The following is a 22,967-nucleotide window of genomic DNA, read 5'->3' on the forward strand; positions in this document are numbered from 1 at the left end:
TTTCGTTGTTCGTGGCAGAAAATGAGAATATGGACCGTCACAGCCTACAGGACCATCTGAAACCTGCTAAATTTCTGCGGTACTCGGTGTTGTGTGCTGTCTAGATTTACGTTAAATGTGAATGGAATTCGACCGTGTCTAATATCTTTCGACATATATCAGCGTAATTTCGCGTAGTTGTAAGTCACAGTCGTAATTTTTCGCGACCGTCAAGAGGCCGATAAGAACTTTGAAAACTACAGATTTAACTCACAAGGGGACATTAAGAACTCCCTCTCACCGATTTGATTAATATTTACAGGCTGTGTGGGGCACGACTAAGACTTCAATGTATGTAAATAGCAAGACGCAACTCTCAACCAGTTTCGAGAAATTGGAGTTCGAACATTTTACGCGTGCTTAAATAATTCGTACAGTCGCTAGTAATTAGGGAGTTTGCAGGCAAGCGAGTAAGCGCTTAATTCCATAAACACGAGTCTGTGGATCGAATCTCTCTTCCAGTTATCGTTTTTCTTATTTCATTTCCAAGTAATAATAACAACAGATACGCATAGTATGCCGAAAAATTGTGTGATGTTCGAGCATCGTTTACGAATGTAACCCAAGATTGTTTTCACAATAAACATACTGGAAAAGCTATACACATGCAAAGATTCGGCATGTCGCAATAATTATGGTTTCCCATGTTTCTATGATGAGTTTCATCCTAATTCGTACTGCGTTCTGTAAGTTAACATTATGCTTGCTACACATGTAGAAAAAATAATACAAAGAAAATGATTATAGTCATTTGACTGAAAGTTCTTGTGTATCCGCTTTTTCCAATCTCACTACGAAAATCCATTCCTCCTTTTTACTGGACAATGGTGATGAAAATGATACAGTTTGCACAGCCGTAATAATTACTTGTAAAGGGAAAACAAGAAGTGCAGGATGAGATATTTGATCCAAGAACCTCGCTGTCCCGAAAATAAACGATTAACATACTCGCCTACGTTCTTCTAAAGTACTGGCGACCAAGCGGAACATAGAAATAAGCGTAAAATTTTCGAACTCGATTTTCTCGAAAGCCCGCGAGAGTTGCATCTTCTTGTCTACGTACACTGACAAAAAGGAATTACAACATCAAAAACTCATTAATATAGGGTAATTAAATATCGGGAATATATTTGTCTATCTAACATATTGAAGTTACTGACATTTCAAGATCACAGGTTAATTTAAACGCAAGACAAATATTAGCAAATGTGAAATACTAATACGTTGTAACAGGTGTAACTGCCAGATTGTTGAATGAATGCATGCAAACGTGCATGCATTGCGTTTTTACAGCTACTGGATGTCAGCTTTTGTCTCGGAGTTCCATGCCTGTTGCACTTGGTCGGTCAATAGAGTGATACTTACTACTGTTTAAAAATGACGCTGGTGTTGTCCTCGGATGATGTTCCATAAGTGCTCCACTGCAGACAGATCTGGTGACCGAGCAGGCCAAGGCAGTGTGCCATCAGAAGAACAGATTAAATTGCGAAAAGATTTAGAAAAGATGTATGGTACAAAAATTGGCAATAGACCCCAAATGATGAAAAGCGTGAGGTCATCCTCACGCATGCTAAAAGGAATCTGTTAAACTTATGTTACGCGATAAACCAATTAAATTTAAAGGCTGTAAATACCCAGGAATTACAACTACGAACAACTTAAACTGGAAAGAACACAAAGAAAATATGAGAAGGCGAACCAAAATGTGCAATTTATTAACGGAACATATAGAAGATGCAACAGATCTACTAAAGAGATTTCCTACACTACTCTTGTCCGTCCTCTTTTGGAGTATTGCTACGTGGTGTGGCATCCATACCAAATAGGATTAACGGAGTGCATCGACAAAAACCAAAGAACGGCAGCACGTTTTGTTTTATAGAGGAATAGGAGAAAGAGTTTCACGGACATGATAGAGTATATAGGGCAGACAGCATTTTGTTTTAAAAAGAAAGTGTTTCTCGTTGTGGCGAGATCTTCTCACGAAATTTAATTTACCAGCTATCTGCTGCGAATAAGAAAATATTTTTTTCGACGCCTACCTTTATAGAGAGAAACGATAATCGTAATAAAACAGGAGGAATAAGAGCTCGCACGGAAAGATATAGCGTTCCTTTTTTTCACGCGCTGTTTTTGTGAGTGGAATAATTTCTTTTTTCTTATGGGACCAAACTGCTTAGGTCACCGGCCCGTTAGCGTACACGGTACTTAATCTAACTTAAACTAACGTACGCTATGAACAACACACACACCCATGCCCAAGGGAGGGCTCGAACCTCCGACGGGGGAGCCTCGAGGACCGAGATCGCGCGGCTACCCAGCGCGGCAGTGGAATAATAGAGAAATATTGTGAAGGTGGTTCGAGGAATCCTCTGCCAGGCACCTAAGTGTGATTAACAGAGCATCCATTTAGATGTAGTTGTAGACACTCAATAGAGCATGTTGGATTACATTCGTGGTACGAGGGCGAGAATTATCCTATTGCAAAACGCAACCGGGCCTGCTGTTTGTGAATGACAGCACAACAGGTTGAGTCACCAGGTTGTCGTGCAGCCAGGGTGTGTGGGATAACCACGAGAGTGCTCCTGCTGCCATACTAAATCGCACCACAAACCATAACTGTAGGTACAGCTCCAGTGTGCCTAGCGTGCAGACAGGTTGGATACAGGTCCTCAGCTTGCCTGCTTCTAACCTACACACGACCATAACTGTCTCCGAGATAGAACCAGCTTTCATCAGACAACACAACAGACCTCCACCCTGTCCTCTAATGAGCTCTCGCTTAACACCATTGAAGTCGAAAATGGTCACTCCTGGGGTCACGCTACAGGTCGTCTGGCCGATCTGTAACAGTTCGTTGTGTCACAGTGGTACCAACTGCTGCTCAGATTGCTGCTGCAGATGCAGTACTATGTGACGGAGCCAAACGCCGAACACGACGGCCTTTCCTCTCAGTACTGCCATGTGCCCGTCCGGAGGCCGGTCTTCTTGCGATCATAAATTCTCGTGGTCATCGCTGCCAGCAATCATGTACGGTGACTACGTTACTGCTAAGTTTTTCTGCAGTATCGCTGAACGGACATGCAGCTTCTCGTAACGCTATTATACGACCTCGTTCAAAGACAAGCGGGGTGCTGATAATGTCGATTTTGTCGCCTCAAACGCATTCTTGACTCACATCAACTCACCAGCTCAAATCACAAAGCTAACTAATGCTCACAGCCGTTGTAGCGTGTATTTAAAGCAAACTACATACTAGCCTCACTCGTATGCGACTGACGTGGAACTGTAAGAGACATCATCTTCCAGATATTGAAACATGCCTACGAGCTTTCGTTTATGTCGCACAACCACTTTTTGTTGTCGCCATTTCTTCCCGTCAGCGTAGCTGCATCACATTTATTCGATTACAATAACGTAATCTTATTAGGAAGTTTCAAGTGCTATTAACTGCATGTTCAGTGATTTTTATTAGTCAGTCGTGAGCGGAAAGATGAAATTTTGAGATCGTAGTATATCCTGAACTATTTATTTCTAATTCTAGTGTCTGACAATAAGTACAGTTTCTATGAATACGCAAACGTACAGATATAAGTACATTTTTAACAAAATTTATTAAAACATTTTTCCTAAGCTAACTTTTCATGAAGATTCATCTATGACAACAACAAAATTCTCAGAGAAACTACATAATGAATTAAATTTTAAACTATTTTATGTTAATCTTACTTTATGCAAAATTAGTAGGTTTTAGAAAGGCAGTTATCTAAAAAAGAAAACACAAAGTAGTTTAACTCTAAAAGAATACCTCGCCCGTGTCAAAGGTACGTAGAAAACAGGAAAATCGTTATCTTCAATCACAAGATGATTTAGTACTTTACGCATGTTAAAGCTTCGTATTAGTGGAGCCCCTTTTCCTGATTGTCTTTAGGATACGTATGTATGTAAACAGGACATTTCTTTGTGGAGATCGAGATTGTTCAGGATGTTAGAACGAATAGGGACATCAACAGCAGATTGGTGCTCACGAAGAATGTATTGTTCAATTTAAGTGCTGTAATGTTTCCATACACTGACTTGCAATCCTGGAATAAGTTCGTGAAATTGTTCATCTTTAGCTATGTATAACAGTAACCTAGGTAAGATGAAAGTAGTAACTGTCTGATAGAGATCGTAGTGATGAGGTACTTGAAATCATGATAGAAGAAATTTTGTTTACGAGCAGTCCATATTCAGAAAAAGAGGCATGTTAATAGGACGCGTGCCAAAGCATTCGAGAATAGTCACAAATTCTACTGGAACACGTAGAATGACTGCTGCAACTTAATACATACAACATTTTTTTAAAAGTAAGATGGTAGGCAAATTCACAAGATATTACGAAATGAATAAACACTAAATTAATAATAAGGTACTGATAGTTTACTATCTAATTTTCTTACATACTTAATAATCATAGAACTGGTGGAGAAATTAAACTAAAAGCCTGCAACATATCAAAATACAAAACCTTCTCTTTTGATGCATTGAATAATCTGGTCTCTCTGCCGTTACTTCGCGTCGTTCTCGCACGGTATTTCGACGGCGTGACTCGCTCTTCTTCAAATGCTCAGGGAGAACGACGCGGCCAGTCGACAAAAGACGCAGTTATTCAACACGCAACGTATCTCAGGGAAGGACTGAAGAATTACACGTTCACGTTTCCTTGCGGCTTCAATGATTAGACTCAAATAGGGTGCCGTAGTCAACCGCTTAGAGACGTCGTGCGGACCCCATCAGGGAAACCACGAGGCGCCCCACGACTCTACTGGTGACCGCCGGAGACGCCGACCCTGAAGCCGGTGCCCGCCGTCTTCTGCTCCGTCCAGCGGTCGAACTTGTCGATGAAGGCGGCGGGCATCTCCTGGCGCCAGCCCCCCGCCTTGCCGCGTCGCATGAACCGCAGCGCCGGGTCGCCGCCGTCTGCTCCTCCTTCCGCCGCCGCCGCCGCCGCCGCCGCCACCGTCGCGCCCTTGACTGGCGACTCAGCAGGTGGGCCCTCCTCGTGGTTCACAGCTGGATTTTCGCGCATCTTGGAGAAGCTCAGGTGCTCGCACAGTGCCGACACCTGCTCATCTGACAGCTGCCGACCCATGAAGTCCGCTGTGCGTCTCACGACCGCACTCAAGTCCTACGGGCACAACAGCACATTCAAATTGTAAGACAAGCATTTCCTGCCGTAATCTAGCAGCAGAGTTTGAGATAATGTCTCCACCTTCCAGTTCGGTCTTTCGCTCTAAATTATCACAAAGAATGCACTGGCCAAACACAGAGTGCATAATGACAGCAACATTTCTCTCATATATTCGTAAAGATATTTCCGCATTTTGACTGCATATAATATACTTATTTCACTATCTGGACTTCGGCCTTAGGCCGGTTTGAAGTTTTACACTGGAATAAATGAACAATAAACAGCAGTAACAGCAAAATCCAACCAAATAATTCTAGGAAATAAAGCAAATGGAATTAAGGTAAACTGCCTGACTTTTGCAGAAGATTCTGCAATACTTTCTGAAAATCAGGCACGCGCAGTTGTCCTACTCAAACTTCTGCACTCATCTCAATATTTTAGCTGAAAGAAAAAATTCATGAGAAATATAAAAAAATGCGCCAAAATTCACAGAAACACAAACAGATAACACAGGGAGAGGATGTGAATTTAAATGCCTTAGAGTACCTATAAAACAGAATCGACTGGAAAATTTGCAGTGAATGTAAGGGTTAACAAAGTGCACACAGCATATCGTTTCACAAAGAATGTTGACAACAAGAAACGCACACCTAGAAAAACAAAACTACAACGCTATACCAATTTACCGCCACCAGAATTGTTGTATCGATTTGAACGCTTAATAATTAACTGTACACTGGACAGAACACTCGTACTTGAAAGACAGACTGTTAGACAAGTAATTCGTGCAATACAAAATAGACATGGCAATAAAATGAGAAAAAAAGTTCAAATGTGTGTGAAATCTTATGGGACTTAACTGCTACGGTCATCAGTCCCTAAGCGTACACACTACTTAACCTAAATTATCGTAAGGACAAACACACACACACACACACACACACCCATGCCCGAGGGAGGATTAGAACCTCCGCCGTGACCAGCCGCTCAGTCCATGACTGCAGCGCCCTTAGACCGCTCGGCTAATCCCGCGCGGCTGAAATGAGAAGAAATGATGACATCTGCTGAAATATAGGGCAAATATCAGAAGTAATAGCTAAAAGAATATCGGTTTTTTTGGGGCACCTATACTAAATTAATGAGATGAGGCGCACAAAACAATTATTCCTGTATTTATGGAAGATGAAACCGACGACAGCATGGATTACAGAAGTAAGTAAAGAACTAGAAAGGAACAGCAAAGAATCGGGACTATCACGCAGAAATCTTTTAACAATAAAATGTTAATTTGAGAAGGCTTTCGGCCGGTCGTGGTGGGCAAGCGGTTCTAGGCGCTTCAGTCCGGAACCGTGCGACTGCTACGGTCGCAGGTTCGAATCCTACGTTGGGCATGATGTGTGTGATGTCCTTAGGTTAGTTAGGTTTAATTAGTTCTATGTTCTAGGCGACTGATGACCTCAGACGTTAAGTCCCATAGTGCTCAGAGCCATTTGAACCATTTTTTTGAGAAGGCTCTCATTCCAAAAGAAATAAGAAATCCGGAACAACATGTATAGAATAAAGAAAAAGACAACGAGGGGAGTGCATGAGCGAGTACCGGAAAAACAAAAATCAACAACGAAAAAAGAATTATTGAAGTTGTCACGTGACCCCAGTTCGCCCATATGAAAATTAAAAAAAGCAGGGCAAAAAAAGTAAAAGTTAATGTATAAATTCCATGATTTGTTACGTTATTTACACGTCCGCCGTAACATACTTATCAGGTTATATAAACCAGTTGTCTCGTAAGCGTGAGAACATATTTGCGATACATAACGAGGCTGGAACCATGTATGTCTGCCAAATGGAGTGAAGTTGTATTGTAAATTAGACGTCCAAAACACATGGGTAAGCTTCATTTCACTGTATCTGAACATCATAAGTGAAACGATGATCAGTGATGATCACTCAGACATCACAAACTTCAACGTGTAAATTATAGTATGTCAAGGAACCAGGTAGTGGAAGTCTTCATTTCTCATGGTAATTACATTATCATTTCTCCTACCATACCATTTTTCTTTCTTGTGTTGCTGTTTATTTCAGTGCTTAATCTAATCTAAAATGCTATAAAACTTTTATATAAGCTTCAATGCCAGAAAGACCACAATAAACTAAAACTGCTAACCAGACGAACATGGGCACTACACCTCCTCTCCCCCCCCCCCCCCCCCCACCGCTATCCACTATCCTTCACACGTACAAATCTACATAGGAACTCCGCAAGCCACAGTACGGTGCGTGGCGGAGGGTACCCTGCACCACTACTTGTCGCTTCGTTCCCTACTGCACTCTCAAATAAGGCAAGCGAGAAACAACCGCCTGCATGACTCCGTATGAGTCCTAATTTCTCGTATCTTATCGTTGTGGGTAGAAATCCTTGGGTAACAGAAGAAATATTGAATTTAATTGATGAAAGGAGAAAATATAAAAATGCAGTAAATGAAGCAGGCAAAAAGGAGTACAAACGTCTCAAAAATGACATCGACAGGAAGTGCAAAATGGCTAAGCAGGGATGGCTAGAGGACAAATGTAAGGATGTAGAGGCTTATCTCACTAGGGGTAAGATAGATACTGATTACAGGAAAATTAAAGAGACCTTTGGAGAAAAGAGGACCACTTGTATGAATATTAACAGCTCAGATGGAAAGAAGGGAAAGCAGAAAGGTGGAAGGAGTATATAGAGGGTCTATACAAGGGCAATGTACTTGAGGACAATATTATGGAAATGGAAGGGGATGTAGATGAAGATGAAATGGGAGATACGATACTGCGTGAAGAGTTTGACAGAGCTCTGAAAGACCTGCGTCGAAACAAGGCCCCTGGAGTAGACAACATTCTATTGGAACTACTGACGGCCTTGGGAGAGCCAGTCCTGACAAAACTCTACCATCTGGTGAGCACGATGTATGAGACAAGAGAAATACCCACAAACTTCAAGAAGAATATAATAATTCCAATCCCAAAGAAAGCAGGTGTAGACAGATGTGAAAATTACCGAACTATCAGTTTAATAAGTCACAGCTGCAAAATACTAACGCGAGTTCTTTACAGACGAATGGAAAAACTAGTAGAAGCCGACTTCGGGGAAGATCAGTTTGGATTCCGTAGAAATGTTGGAACACGTGAGGCAATACTGACCCTACGACTTATCTAAGAAGCTAGATTAAGGAAGGACAAACCTATGTTTCTAGCATTTTTAGACTTACAGAAAGCTTTTGACAATGTTGACTGAAATACTCTCTTTCATATTCTGATGGTGGCTGGGGTAAAATACAGGGAGCGAAAGGCTATTTACAATTTGTACAGAAACCAGATGGCAGTTATAAGAGTCGAGGGACATGAAAGGGAAGCAGTGGTTGGGAAGGGAGTGAGACAGGGCTGTATATTGAGCAAGCAGTGAAGGAAACAAAAGAAAAATTCGGAGTAGGTATTAAAGTCCATGGAGAAGAAATAAAAACTTTGAGGTTTGCCGATGACATTGTAATTCTGTCAGAGACAGCAAAGGACTTGGAAAAGCACTTGAACGGAATGGACAGTGTCTTGAAAGGAGGATATAAGATGAACATCAACAAAAGCAAAACGAGAATAATGGAATGTAGTCGAATTAAGTCGGGTGATGCTGAGGGAATTAGATTAGGAAATGAGACTCTTAAAGTAGTAAAGGAGCTTTGCTATTTGGGGAGCAAAATAACTGATGATGGTCGAAGTAGAGAGGATATAAAATGTAGACTGGCAATGGCAAGGAAAGCGTTTCTGAAGAAGAGAAGTTTGTTAACATCGAGTATAGATTTAAGTGTCAGGAAGTCATTTCTGAAAGTATTTGTATGGAGTGTAGTCATGTATGGAAGTGAATCATGGACGATAACTAGTTTGGACAAGAGGAGAATAGAAGCTTTCGAAATGCGGTGCTACAGAAGAATGCTGAAAATTAGATGGGTAGATCACATAACTAATGAGGAATTATTGAATCGGATTGGGAAGAAGAGAAGTTTGTGGCTCAACTTGACAAGAAGAAGGGATCGGATGGTAGGACATGTTCTGAGGCGTCAAGGGATTACCAATTTAGTATTGGAGGGCAGCGTAGAGGGTAAAAATCGTAGAGCGAGACCAAGAGATGACTACACTAAGCAGAAGGATGTAGGTTGCAGTACGTACTGGGAGATGAAGAAGCTTGCACAGGATAGAGTAGCATGGAGAGCTGCATCAAACCAGTTTCAGGACTGAAGACCACAACAACAACATCGTTGTGGGTCTTCCGCGCAATGTATAGGGTCTCCCAAAATAATGTATACGCTCTTTGGAACAGAATATGTCTTTAATTTAAGGAGACAGACATACAATTTTTATGGCTAATAATTTAGAAGGCAATGAAAAACGTGACAATGCTTGCTTTTGTTTCAGGATTTTGAGCAACATGGCGCTATCGGTTGAACAACGGAAATGGGTGCTAAAGTGTTTCTGGCAAACGAAGGATGTGAGCGCGGTACGCCGACATTGGAGAGTTGAATTTGGAACACCACCACATTCAAGAGTAACAATTACAAGAATCAGAGATAAGTTTGAAGTCGAAGGAACGATGCACGATATGAAGAAGGGACATAGCGGACAAAAGAGAAGTTCAACAGAGAATGAGAATCTTGATGCAGTAATCCAGGCATACACACGATCCCCGAAGAAATCTGAGGGGCTACGTTCTGGTGTGACTGGGATCTACAGAAGCAGTGTTCATAGAATTTTGCGGTCTCAGAACTTTAAGCCTCACATTTCTAGACTTCTCTATGCTCTTGACGAGGACGATCCTGATTGGCGAAGAGAATTTTGTGAGTGGTTCAATAACAGATGTGAAGAAGAGCAACGTTTCCAAGATCGAATTCTTTGGTCAGATAAGCGACATTTAAACTTGATCGAACAATTAACCGCCTTAATTTGGTGTACTGGGCCAGGGAGAATCCATTCGTAACCGAGCATAGCTATGTTAATCTACCACGAGTAACAGTATGGTGTGGTATGTCTTCTAGACGGTTAAGCGGGGCATATTTCTTTGACAACAATGTCACGGGCGACTGGTACTTGGAAATTATAACTTCTGGTCTTAGCGTTGTGTTTGGAAATGAAGATTATTACTTTCAACAGGATGGGGCGCCACCTCACTTTCAACATACATTTCCTGCCAGATGGATAGGACGAAGAGGGAGTGTGGAACATCCGGCTCGATCTGCAGGGGGTACTCTCAAGAACACAGTTTGCGCTGCGAGACAACACACACTGTATGATCCTTAGAGAGCAAATTCAGCAAGTCTGTGATGCTACTCCGTCGGAAGCAATAAAGTTGGCATGTCGCTCAGTCGTAAGTCGTTGTCGAAGGTGTACTATGATGCACGGACACTAGTTTGAACACCAAGCGAGGTGCCGCAGTGGTTAGACATTGGACTCGCATTCGGGAGGACAACGGTTCAATCCCGCGTCCGGCCATCCTGATTTAGGTTTTCCGTGATTTCCCTAAATCGCTTCAGGTAAATGCCGGGATGGTTCCTTTGAAAGGGCACGGCCGACTTCCTTTCCCATCGTTCCCTAATCCGATGAAACCGATGACCTTGTTGTCTGGTCTCCTTTCCCAAACAACCCAACCCCAACTAGTTTGAACATTTACCACCTTAAGTCGGACCATGAGGCACCTAACACCAGTAAAACTGTATTTCTACCCCCTTTCATTCAAGATATTTTTAGTTTCAAAAACTGTATACATTGTTTTTGGACACCCTGTATATTGGCGGCAATTGAATCGTTCGGCAGTCCGTTTCAATTGCCGGTTACGTAAATTTTCTCAGTAGTGTTTCTCAAAAAGACCGTCGCCTTCCCTCCGGGGATTCCAATTAGAGTTCCCAAAACATCTCCATAAAACTAGTGTGTTGTTCGAACTAACCGGTAATAAGTATATCAGCCCGCCTCTGAATTGCATCAATGTACTCCTTCAGTGCGACCTGGGAAGGCATCCAAACACTCGAGCAGTACTCAAGAATAGGTCCCACCAGCGGCCTATATGCGGTCTCCTTTACAGGTGAACCACTCTTTCCTAAAACTCTCCCAACAAACCGAAGTCAACCGTTCCCCTTCCCTGCCACAGTTCTCACATGCTCGACCACCTCATATCGCTTTGCAAAGTTATGCTCAAATACTTAAATAGGTTGACTGGGTCAAGCACGACACTAGTAATCCTGTATCCGAGCTTTGGAGGTTTGATCTTCCTGCTGATCCGCATTAACTTGCATTTTTCCACGTTCAGGGCTTGCTGCCATCCATCATAGCGACAGGATATTTCGTCTAAATTGTATCTTCCTGCAGTCACTCAACTTCGACATCTTACTGTAGACCACGCTTCATCAGCAAACAACCGCACATTGCTGCCCACCCTGTCAGCCAAAGCATTTATAGAGAACAACAGCAATCCTATCACACTTACCTCGGCGCCCCCAACGAGGACAACATACTACATCTACATATACATCTACATGAATACTCTGCAAATCACATTTAAGTGCATGACAGAAGGTTCATTGAACCACCTTCACAATTCTTTATTATTCCAATCTCGTATAGCACACGGAAAGAACGAACACAAATATCTTTCCGTACGAGCTCTGATTTTCCTTACTTTATTGTGGTGATAGTTTCTCCCTGTGTAGGTCGATGTCAACAAAATATTTTCGCATTCTGAGGAGAAAGCTGGTGATAGGAATTTCGTTTCTTTTAATGATGTCCACCCCAGTTCCTGTATCATTTCTGTGAGATTCTCTCCCATATTTCGCGATAATACAAAACGTGCTGTCTTTCTTTGAACTTTTCCAATGTACCCCGTGAGTCCTATCTGGCAAGAATCCCACACCGCAAAACACTATTCTAAAAGAGGACGGACAAGTGTAGTGTAGGCCGTCTCCTTAGTAGATATGTTACATTTCCTAAGTGTCCTGCTAATAAAACGCCGTCTTCGGTTAGCCTTCCCCACAACATTTTCTAAGAGTTCTTTCCAATTAAGTTATTCGTAATTGTAATACCTAGGTATTTAGTTGAATTTATGGCTTTTAGTTTAGACTGATTTATCGTGTAACCGAAGTTTAACGAATTCCTTTTAGCACACATGTGGGTGACCTCACACATTTCGTTATTTAGGGTTAACTGCCAATTTTCGCACCATTCAGACACATTTTCTAAATCGTTTGGCAGTTTATTTTGATCTTCTGATGACTTTATCAGTCGATAAACGACAGCGTCATCTGCAAACAACCTAATGCGCTACTCAGATTGTCTCCCAAATCGTTTATATAGATAAGGAACAGAAAAGGGCCTATCTTGGGGAACGCCAAAAATTAATTCTGTTTTACTCGATGACTTTCTATCAATTACTACGAACTGTGACCTCTCTGACAGGAAATCACAAATACAGTCACATAACTGAGACAATATTCCATAAGCACGCAATTTCATTACAAGCTGCTTGTGTGGTACGGTGTCAAAAGCCTTCCAGAAATCCAGAAATATGGAATCAACCTGATATCCCGTGTCAATAGCACTTAACACTTTGTAGCAGCACCACGGTTTAGGATAGGGAAAGTTAGTTTTGTGCGATATTCTGAGCACAAGTTACAGCCAGGTGCGGGCTGGATTGCAGTAAGTTACGCATACCAACGGTTGTGAAGTAGACTGCAGGACAAAGGGCTTTTGAACTGCTGAAAAGAGTAAACGCAGTGGTTTGCATGTCACATGTTACAGGCAGAAGGGGCCCACTGGCGCAACCTCGGTGTGGGGAGTACGTGACTCAGAGCACTGCGTTAGCAAAACAAGGACGCACAACCGAGTATATAGATGTACCGTTTTCTAATGAGATTCATTCAAGAGTGGCAGCTCTCCTAGATGGCGAGGTGTGTCACACCATCAGCTACACGCAGTAACAGATGGGACGCCAGCGTCCCAGTCCATGGCAGGTCGTTGATTCGACCAGCTGATTCCGATGTGGGCTCTGTAGCCAGCCATCCAGAGGTGGGTCACTCCACATCTCACTACCACCAGTGACGCCAGCAAGGAAGGATGCAGAGGGCCGCTCAGTGGCTCCCGGCGCAGCAGTGCTCAGGCAACGGGGAAGTAGGCTGCTGAGCTTGCTGCAGGCACAGCCTTGACTATACAGTCCTACAAGGCCAACACACAGCAGAGCGTTGCACTGCGTCGCTGGGCAGTGGCCTCAGCATTGCAGAACCCTGTGTCACAGATCGAGGTGAACAGGGCGCTGTAATGGAAACAAATAAATCATTTGGAAAGTTGTCGTCGAGTTTTAATATGGCTCCTCCTGCCAACCACCCACAACATTTGGGGTCAGAATAGCAGACGTTGTCTGTCCAATACGACGTTCGAGCCCCCTGCCTGCAGTACAGTCACAAGATGTGGTGAGGTTTGGCCAGTTTTCTTTTGAGTATTCGATGTTTCCTCGCCTGTTTGTGTTTTATGTGTATGGCTCCTGGCAAGCAACATCGTAAATGTTTTGCATGGGCATAGTATTTTTTGCTGTCAGAATAAGTGTTAGTGTATTTGGAGCAGTAAGGTTTATTATTTTTTGTGGCATTTAATTATTTTTGTATTGGGTTTTATGATGATACTGAGTGTGATGATATGGAGGTATAGGAAGTCAAGTTGTTCTTGTACTTAAATATTTTGTTTTGGGACCAACTGGGAACGAAAGCAGCAGAATGGCAGAGTCAGGAACGAGAGGTGTGTCGGAACGTGAAGCGATGCGGATTTTAATGGAAAATGTAGGACAATTTACAGCAGACAATACGCAGTTGAGAAACGAATTAACGTCTAGAAGTGAGCAGGTAACCGCATCTGATCAGTCGTTGTTGCCAAGGGTGCAGAAGATTGATCCAGCCGCCACGAGTTTGATTATTCCATTTTCTAGCAAGCCATCTGTGGATGTGCGTACGTTTGTAGAGGACTTGGAAATTTCAGCTGTGACGACTGGTTGGTCTGATGAACAGTTGTTACATGTAACCAAGATTAGATTAACGGGTAAAGCGAAGGTGCTCCGAGGCCTTAAGGAAGGCAGGAGAGTTCAAGCAGATAAAGGATGGGCTTTTACAAAGGTACAAGGAACAGAATAGCGATCGGTACTTTAGAGAGAGGTTAAGTACAATGACAAAGAGACAGGGAGAGACGGTTGGGAAATTTGCGGACAGAAAAACGTAAATTAATGACTATACTTACGAATTGGGTCAGAGCGATGAAACGAATAGTGTTCTATTGCAGGAGGCCGAGCAAAGGGTACTTGACGTATTTTTGAGAGAATTACCGGTGCATATGTCACAGAAAATTCAATGTGAGGAAATAGACATGACAACAGGTGTACGCGAGAGGCAAACTGTGTTTACAGCGGGTGTGAAATTATTTAAGTGTGGACGTAAGGGACATGTGCAGAGGCAATGTACCCAGTCACCGAGGAATAAAGGAAGGGTGGAAATCAGCAGTGTGGAGGATGGAGAAGTGGAGATAGGAGAGGGGGACAAACGTTAAACGGCAGAGGGGGCCCAAGACCCACCTAATGGAGCTCCTGTTCAATTGCAATGCTAGGAATACGTATGCAGAGGTGGAATTTTCAGTGGTAGGATCCATATGAACTAAAAAGTTTAAGATTTTGTGGGACACAGGGTTGCAAGTGTCAGTGGGACGAAGGAAGTTAGACCCACCACGTTATAGGTTGCTTGGAGTAAGGGATAAGGAGGTCACGCCTTTGGGGTGGGTGTCAGTTGACTTTCGAATAGGGAAAGCCCAATTTAATGCATGCATGGAAGTAGTAGCATGGGTAAGCGAGGGCTACGATATTATCCTAGGAGTAGATCTCTTGAATCAACATCATGCCAAAATTGACCTTGGACAACGAACTGTGCAACTGCGTGGAATGTTATTTCCACTAGGGGAAACTGTTGTCAATGTAGACCTGTAGTGAGGGGAGTTAAACGTAATGAACAAACCAAATGAACCTCGTACATTAGCATTAAGGCTTAATTCGCTTGAATGTGTGTCTGGTGGCACCGGGAACTCGCTTTGGGTAAGTGTGGAGTTGAATTTGCCTGTGGGTACGTTATGTGTTGAACCATTGAAGGATAATGAAATTTTTGGTTCACTGGGTTGTTTTGTGAAACTTAGTGTTTTACTCGTTCAGGAGGGGAACGACGGGTGAGTAGTTCCTGTGAAAGTGTATAATTTTAGCGCTGTAGACACGCTATTGGGGAAAGGAATTCTAGTAGCAAATTTGTGCCAGATGACGAAGACAGGTGTTCGAGAGGTAGGCGAAGCCATCAAACACAAACTGCCGATAGAACTGCTTTGCGTGACAAAATTAAGCATTTGAAAGGAGGAGATAGAGAGCATATAGAAGAGTTATTGTGTGAATTTAATGATTTGTTTTTTCCACAAGGGCCGTTACCAGCAACTCCATTACTTCAACATAGGATAGCAACAGGGAATGAAGCACCTGTTTACCGTAAACCACACAGAATACCAAGGTATTTGCAATCGATTGTGGATGATTTCATTGATCAGCAGCTTGTGGACGGTATTATAGAGCATAGTAATAGTTGCTGGGGAGCGGACGTTGTCGTTGTGCCTAAAAGTCTACGGATGGAAGTAAGAAATACAGGTTCTGTTGTGACAACCGATACCTCAATAGTAAGACAGTAACTGACACGTAGCCCATTCCAAACATATCGGAGACTTTGGATCATTTAGGACAGTGCCAGTACTTTTCTACAATGGATTTGACAAGTGGCTATCATCAGTTAGAGGTGGCTCCAGATGATCGTCCAAAAACTGCTTTCTCTTGACCTGGAGGCCATTACCAGTACATTAGAATGCCATTCGGTTTGAAAAACGCTCCGGTAACGTTTCAGAGGTTGCTAGACAGTGTCTTGGGGGGTTTTAAACGACGTCAGTGTCTTGTCTGTTTGGATGACGTTACAGTGTTTTCAAGTAGTATGGAGCAACGTAGACAGCGGTTAAGGGAAATCTTTATGAGGTTAAGAGTAGCTCGCTTGACGTTGAACCCGGAAACTGTCATTTTGCATTAGAAGAAGGTAATTATTTGGGTCATATTATCAACAAGGACGGAGTGCGAACAGATCCGAGATTGATACAGGCTGTAAGGGATTTTTGGGAGCCGAAAACAGTTAAGGAAGTGCTGTCATTCATCGGAATCTTCACTTTCTATCGAAAGTTCGTGAAGGGTTTTGCAGATTTAGCACAGCAACTGACGCGATTGTTACGGAGTGCTGTGAAATTTGAGTGGACAGAAGAGTGTCAGAAAGCGTTTGACAAACTGAAAGAACTGTTAACATCAGTTCTGGTTCTTGTGTTTCCAGGTTTTTTAAAAGGAGCTTATACTAGCATGCGATGCATCGAATCAATCATTGGGGTGTGTTCTTACTCAGGAAATTGCTGGGAAAGACCATCATGTGGCCTATGCGTCTAGGCAGTTGAATGCAGCAGAGAGGAATTACTCAACAACAGAGAGAGATACGCTTAGCGTAATCTATGGAATCACTTATTTTAAATGTTATTTGTATGGAGGAAGATTTCGGGTAGTGAAAGATCATGCTGCATTGAAGTGGATGTTGCTGCTGGAAGATCAGTCCACTAGACTCGCTAGGTGGGCTGTGAGGCTTAGTGAATTCGACTACGAGGTGATGCGCAAGCCTGAGAAGAAGTACGGTAATGCAAATGCACTGGGTAGGAAGGTGGCAAAAATATAAGTCATAGGTTACGACCTATGAGTGGGGCAAAAATTACAAGATGCAGACAACGATTCAATTTCTATCGGACACAGCCACAATTTAATATGTACAACGGTCTTCTGTGCAGGGAAACGAAGTTAGGGCCAAGAGTAATAGTGGCAGTGAAGTTGAGGGCTGAGGTTTTAAAGGAAGCACATGATCACGTGTTATCTGGTCACGGAGGGTGTAGAGCGACGAATAGGAGAGTGGCGGAGAGGTATTAGTGGAGAGTTAGGAAAGGAGATGTGGACCAGTATGTCAAGAATTGTATACCATGTGCGCAGAGAGCAGATCTGAGTCGGAAAGAGATACAGCTACAACGATTGCCGGAAGCGACATGTCCATTTCCTGTCTTAGGGATTGATGTCTTAGGACCTTTTAGACGAAGCCCATCTAGGAACAGATTCATCCTGACAATAATAGACCATTTTTGAAGGTATGTGTACATGGTGGCTATGCCAAATCAACTGAATGTCGCGCAAACATTAGTAAACAACTGTATTTTGAAGTTTTGTGTACCGGAGATAATAATTACTGACCAAGGGACCAACTTCATGTCGAATTTAATGAACGAACGGTGTAAATGTTTGGACGTGAAGAAGTCGAGGATGAGCGCATTGCATACACAGGCCAAGGGAAGGACAGAACGGGTACACAGAACAATCAGGAAGATGCTGAGTTTTAATGTGGATTCTCATCATCATCAGTGGGACGAGTATTTGAGGCGTATTGTTTGTGCATACAATGCAAAAGCCCATACAAGTACCCGTTTTTATCCATATGAGGTAGTATACGGGCGAAAAATGCAATTACTGTTTGATTTAGTGAAGCTACAGAAAGTAAAGACGGGTGAATCTGAACGTCAGTTCGCAAGAACAATTCGGAATGTTTGGAAACGTGTATAGAAGGCGAATACAAAGGCTTTGAAAAGGCAGGAAGACGCAGTAAAGTGGAAAGGAAATTTACGGTAGTGTTGAGTGGGGCAATGTGTAATGATGTCCAGCCCCTAAATGCAAAAAGGGAAATCGAAGAAGTTCCTCACGAGGTATCAAGGGCCATATCAAGCTGTTGAGACCACATCCCCCGTTAATGTTAAGTTCCAGCTGCCAACTAGAACGACGATAGTACACATTGGGCGATTACGGCCATTTAAGGGTTGCCCGGACATGATTCCAGGTGTGTCACAGGAAGGAAAGAGGAAGAAAGAGAGAGTGAAGAGAGGTGATAAGCACAGAGAAAAACAGGAAGATAGAGTACAGCATGAAGTACCGTATGCTTTGCGATCCACAAAGTAATAGAGTATTTATAGTTTTTTTGTTTTTTTGTTTTTTTTATCATTCGGTTTGCATAGATTAATTAGACATTGTATTGTCATATATGTGTTTTCGACTATTGTGTGCCTGGTGGGGCAGCAGTCTTTTGAAGAGGGAGGAAGGGTGATGGTGATCCCTGTCCTCAGGTCACTGAAAAAGGAAGTGTAGCGTCTGCCATATGTGGAGTGTTGTTGGAGGAGAAATCAAACGCAGTTCAGGAGAAATAAATGCGTCAGAGTAAATTTTGAGGCCAAGCCGTAATAAATATGTATTAAATGATGTCAGTGTCATAAGATTTCCTGTTTAAATTTTTAGTTATAGACAGTGCTGGGTCAGGAAATTTCGTGTTTATTGCACCAGTTCATATAAAGTGAATTTAAGGATGAAAGTAGTCACACTATAGGTGTTGAGTTTGAATAAAAACTAATGAATGTTGGAGGAAAATCTGTGAAGCTACAAATGTGGGACAGTTGCATGGTGAAGTTATTTTTTGCTAGGGGGAAAGGAATAGACGGTCCAAGGGACATCGTGGAGCCGAAATTGAGCTTGCAATGGTTTGGGATGCATTGGATCTTCTTCATCTACCAGAATTTGGTAGTAATAGCAAGTTGTTTTGAGCGGGGAGTATTTGCAGAAGCGAAACGTTTAGGGCTCGAGGGAAGCGGAATTTTAATCAATGGAACTAAATGTAACACAATAGGACCAATATTCCATCAGCCAGCGTCAATTTCAGGAGTCACGGAATTGAATGTTACGCAGCCACAGCTGTACTGGCCAAAAGACACTTAAAGAGTTTTCCCCAAGGCAGAATCAACCTTGGAAAATCAAACTCTTGAACCAGGTCTGTTGAGATCCGCAAACCAGTTCATTTTAGAGCAAGAAGGGCGCATATCAGCCTAACAGCTTGTGCAACAAGGCACTCAGTATACGAAAAGGAAACGGCATATAACGATCTGTTTAAGCACCTCTGTGCCAAGTGTCATTGCAGCCTTACCTTTGTTATGTGTTGTTTTCCATCTGATCAGGTGGAAAGCTAATTAAAAATGGGAACCAAGGGTAGTCCAAGTGCCAGTAAATTGGATACCAAGAGCATGAGACCAGTAGTTAAGGGGTTGATCGAGCAGTCATCGTCCAGTAAGGAATTTTTACGTTATGTTTCGTGTCATGGTTTTAAAAGGGCACTAGACCACATTTAAGTTTTCTAGTATTAAGGAAATATGCCATAGGTGCAGACCCAAACGAATTAAGAGTTAATTAAACGTCGACCTGGGGACTGGGTCTTTTCAAAGAGGGGAGTAATGTAGTGGCGCCATCATTTAGGATAGGGAAAGTTAGTTTTGTGCGATATTTTGAGCACAAGTTACAGCCAGGTGTGGGCTGGATTGCAGTGAGTTAAACATACCAATGGTTGCGATGTAGAATGGAGGATAAAGGGCTTTTGAACCGCTGAAAAGAGTAAATGCAGCAGTTTGCATGTCGCAAGTTAAAGGCAGAAGGGGCGCACTGGTGCAACCTCGGTGTGGTGAGTACATGACTAGGAGTTGTGCATTAGCAAAACAGGGGCGCACAGCCGAGTATAAAGAGGTGCCGTTTTCTAACGAGATTCATTCAAGAGTGGCAGCTCTCCTAGATGGCGAGGTGTGTCACACCACCAGCTACACGGAGTAACAGATGGAGCGCCAGCATCCCAGTCCATGGCAGGTCATTGGTTTGACCCTCTGAGGCCGACAAGGGGTCCGTAGCCAGCCAGCCAGAGGCGGGCTCCCCAAGGCTCGCTACCACCACTATTACGAGGCAGGAAGGATGCAGCGGGCCGCTCAGCAGCTCCCGGTAGAGCAGTGCTGAGTCAACGGGGAAGAAGACTGCTGAGCCAGCTGCAGCTGAAGTTCTGACGATGCGGTCCTACAAGGCCAGACACACAGCAGCACATTGCACTTCGTCACTGGCCTCCGCATTATGAGACCCTGTGATGCGGACAGAGGTGAACGGGCCGCTGTAGTGGAAACAAATAAATCATTTGGAAAGTTCTTGCCGAGTTTTAATACTGCACCTCCTGGCACTCACCCACTACATTTGGTGTTTTCGCACTACGTTTGGTCATCCTGATAACATTTGGTGGCAGAAGTCGCCACAAAGACTTCACGTGAATAAACAGCTAGTTGTGTTTAACAGGAATGATGTTTTCTAAACCCATGTTGACTGCGTGTCAATAGACAGTTTTCTTCGAGGTAATTCATAATGTTTGAACGCAATATACGTTCCAAAATCCTGCTGCATATCGACGTTAACGATATGGGCCTGTAATTTAGTGGATTCCTCCTGCTACCTTTCTTGAATATTGGTGTGACCTGTGCAACTTTGCAGTCTTTGGGTACAGATCCTTCGTAGAGCGAACGGTTGTATATGATCGTTAAGTATAGACCTAGGCCTCAGCATACTCTGAAAGGAACCTAATTGGTATAGGGTCTGGACCAGAAGACTTGCTTTTATTAAGTGATTTAAGTTGCTTCACTACTCTGAGGATATTTACTTCTACGTTACTCATGTTGGCAGCTGTTCTTGATTCGAATTCTGGAATATTTATTCGCCTTCTCTTGTGAAGGCATTTCGAATGGCTGTGTTTCGTAACTCTTCTTTGGCGGCACTGTCTACGATAGTGTCTCCACTGCTAACACGCAGGGAAGGCATTGATTGTTTCTTGCCGCAAACATGCTTCACATACAACCAGAATCTCTTTGGATTTTCTGCCAGGTTTCGACACAAAGTTCCGTTGTGGAAACTGTTATAAGCATCTCGCAATGAAGTCCAAGCTAAATTTTGAGCTTCTACAAATAACACCAATTTTGGAGATTTTGAGTCTGTTTAAAGTTGACATGTTTCTTTCGTTGTTTCTGCTACAATGTTCTGACCCGTTTTGTGCACCAAGGTGGATCAGCTCCGTCGTTTGTTAATTTATTTCGTATAAATCTCTCAATTGCTGCCGATACTATTTCTCTGAATTCAAGCCACATATATTAATTTGGTATAAGTGGAGATTGTCTCTCAGTGTATTTTTTGCTTATTTTTCTAGGATTTGGGGATTACGATATTCAATCTCGCTAAGACAACCCTCTGTTCACTAATCCCTGTATCGGTTTGATGTTCGTTATTAACTCAGGATAAAGTGATTTAAGAGGTCCAGTATGTTTTCACAACCGTTAACTAGTCGTATGGGCACATGTACTAACTTTTCGAAATAATTTTCAGAGAATGCATTTAGAACAATTTCGGATGATATTTTATGCGTATCTCCTGAATTAAACACGTATTTTCGCCAACACATCTAGGGTAAATTTAAGTCACCACCAACTAATATCTTATGAGTCGGGTACGTGTTTGAAATCAAACTCAAGTTTTCTTTGAACCTTTCAGCAACTGTATCATCTGAATTGGGAGGTCGTCTAAAGGACCCTATTATTATTTTATTCCGATTGCCAACAATGACATCTGCCCATACTAATTCACAGGAAGTATCTACTTCAATTTCCCGACAAGTTAAACTACTTCTAACAGCAAGAAACACGCCACTGCCAACCGTGTTTAGCCTATACTTTCGGAGCGCCGTTAGGTTTTTCGCAAAAATTTCGCCTGATCTTATCTCCTGCTTTATTCAGCTTTCATTGCCTATAAAGAGTTGATCATCAGTGTTTTCCAGACAAACCGGGGAGGCATTACGTGCGGCAGCCTGGGAAGTCTTTCTCTTCCTGCTTCGCCCCAGGGCGACCTCCACTGGAGCATAGGAGAGGCGTCAACCTCAGTGCGAGCAGTAACTGGGTTGACCATCGCTGAGGACCCATCGGAGCACTCGAACGTGCTGAACGTCCGTTGGATCCTCACGGCCGGCCCACAACAGTGGTGCCCATCCGCTGCAGCCTCAAGCTGTGTAACCGAAGCCATCACAGCCTGGAGCTGAGAGAGAAGTGTCACCAACTGGGCTCGCATCCGCACACAACAATCGCAGTCCCTGTCCACACTTAAGTCCGTGGAAAACTAAACTATGCAGATAAATGGATTATCGGCACGTGCTGCGCAGCTCTACTGTGGACCCTGAAGAAAACGCAGGAACTGTGTCTAATAAATTAGAATAATACGCACATATTCAAAAACCTAACTACTGAAGCACTCGGGTGAAACTAAATAATTTGCCCCTCATTAGTAACTTGTAATATGTCACAAAATCGGTTTACTTTCGGAGTCAAAGGAAAACGCGATAACTGTGATTATTAGATAATAAATTTACACGCAGAAACTCAAGAAACTAAACTATTAAAGCACACAGATGATATAATAAAATTCGCTCCTGGTTAGGACCTCGTCAATTTCACAAAACCAGTTACTTCCTTGTTGCTGCGTCTGTCTAGGTCTGCCACTTCTGGGTCCTATTATTTAAGAAGTCTTCGAGCCACTCACATATTGCGAACTTATTCCACGTGCTTGTACCTTCGCTAACAGCCTACAGTGGGGTACCATATCAAATGCTTTCCCAAAATCTATAAAATGCAATCTTCCTGTTGCCCTTCGGCCATAGTTCCCACTACAACATCTAAGAAA

At 42.9% G+C, this 22,967-nt stretch overlaps 1 protein-coding gene across 1 annotated transcript in view; it reads right to left on the reverse strand.

Moving 5' to 3' along the window:
- Nucleotides 1–3,549: 3,549 nt before the first annotated feature.
- LOC126355087 (luciferin sulfotransferase-like) overlaps nucleotides 3,550–22,967 on the reverse strand; it is a 349,237-nt gene continuing 329,819 nt past the window's right edge. The window contains exon 8 of the mRNA XM_050005278.1: nucleotides 3,550–5,209. Within this exon, the coding sequence (XP_049861235.1) occupies nucleotides 4,844–5,209 (366 nt within the window). The 3' untranslated portion in view covers nucleotides 3,550–4,843. The remainder of the gene's footprint in view (nucleotides 5,210–22,967) is intronic.

Source organism: Schistocerca gregaria, chromosome 3, assembly GCF_023897955.1.
Source record: "Schistocerca gregaria isolate iqSchGreg1 chromosome 3, iqSchGreg1.2, whole genome shotgun sequence".
Classification (NCBI taxonomy): Eukaryota; Metazoa; Arthropoda; class Insecta; order Orthoptera; family Acrididae; genus Schistocerca; species Schistocerca gregaria.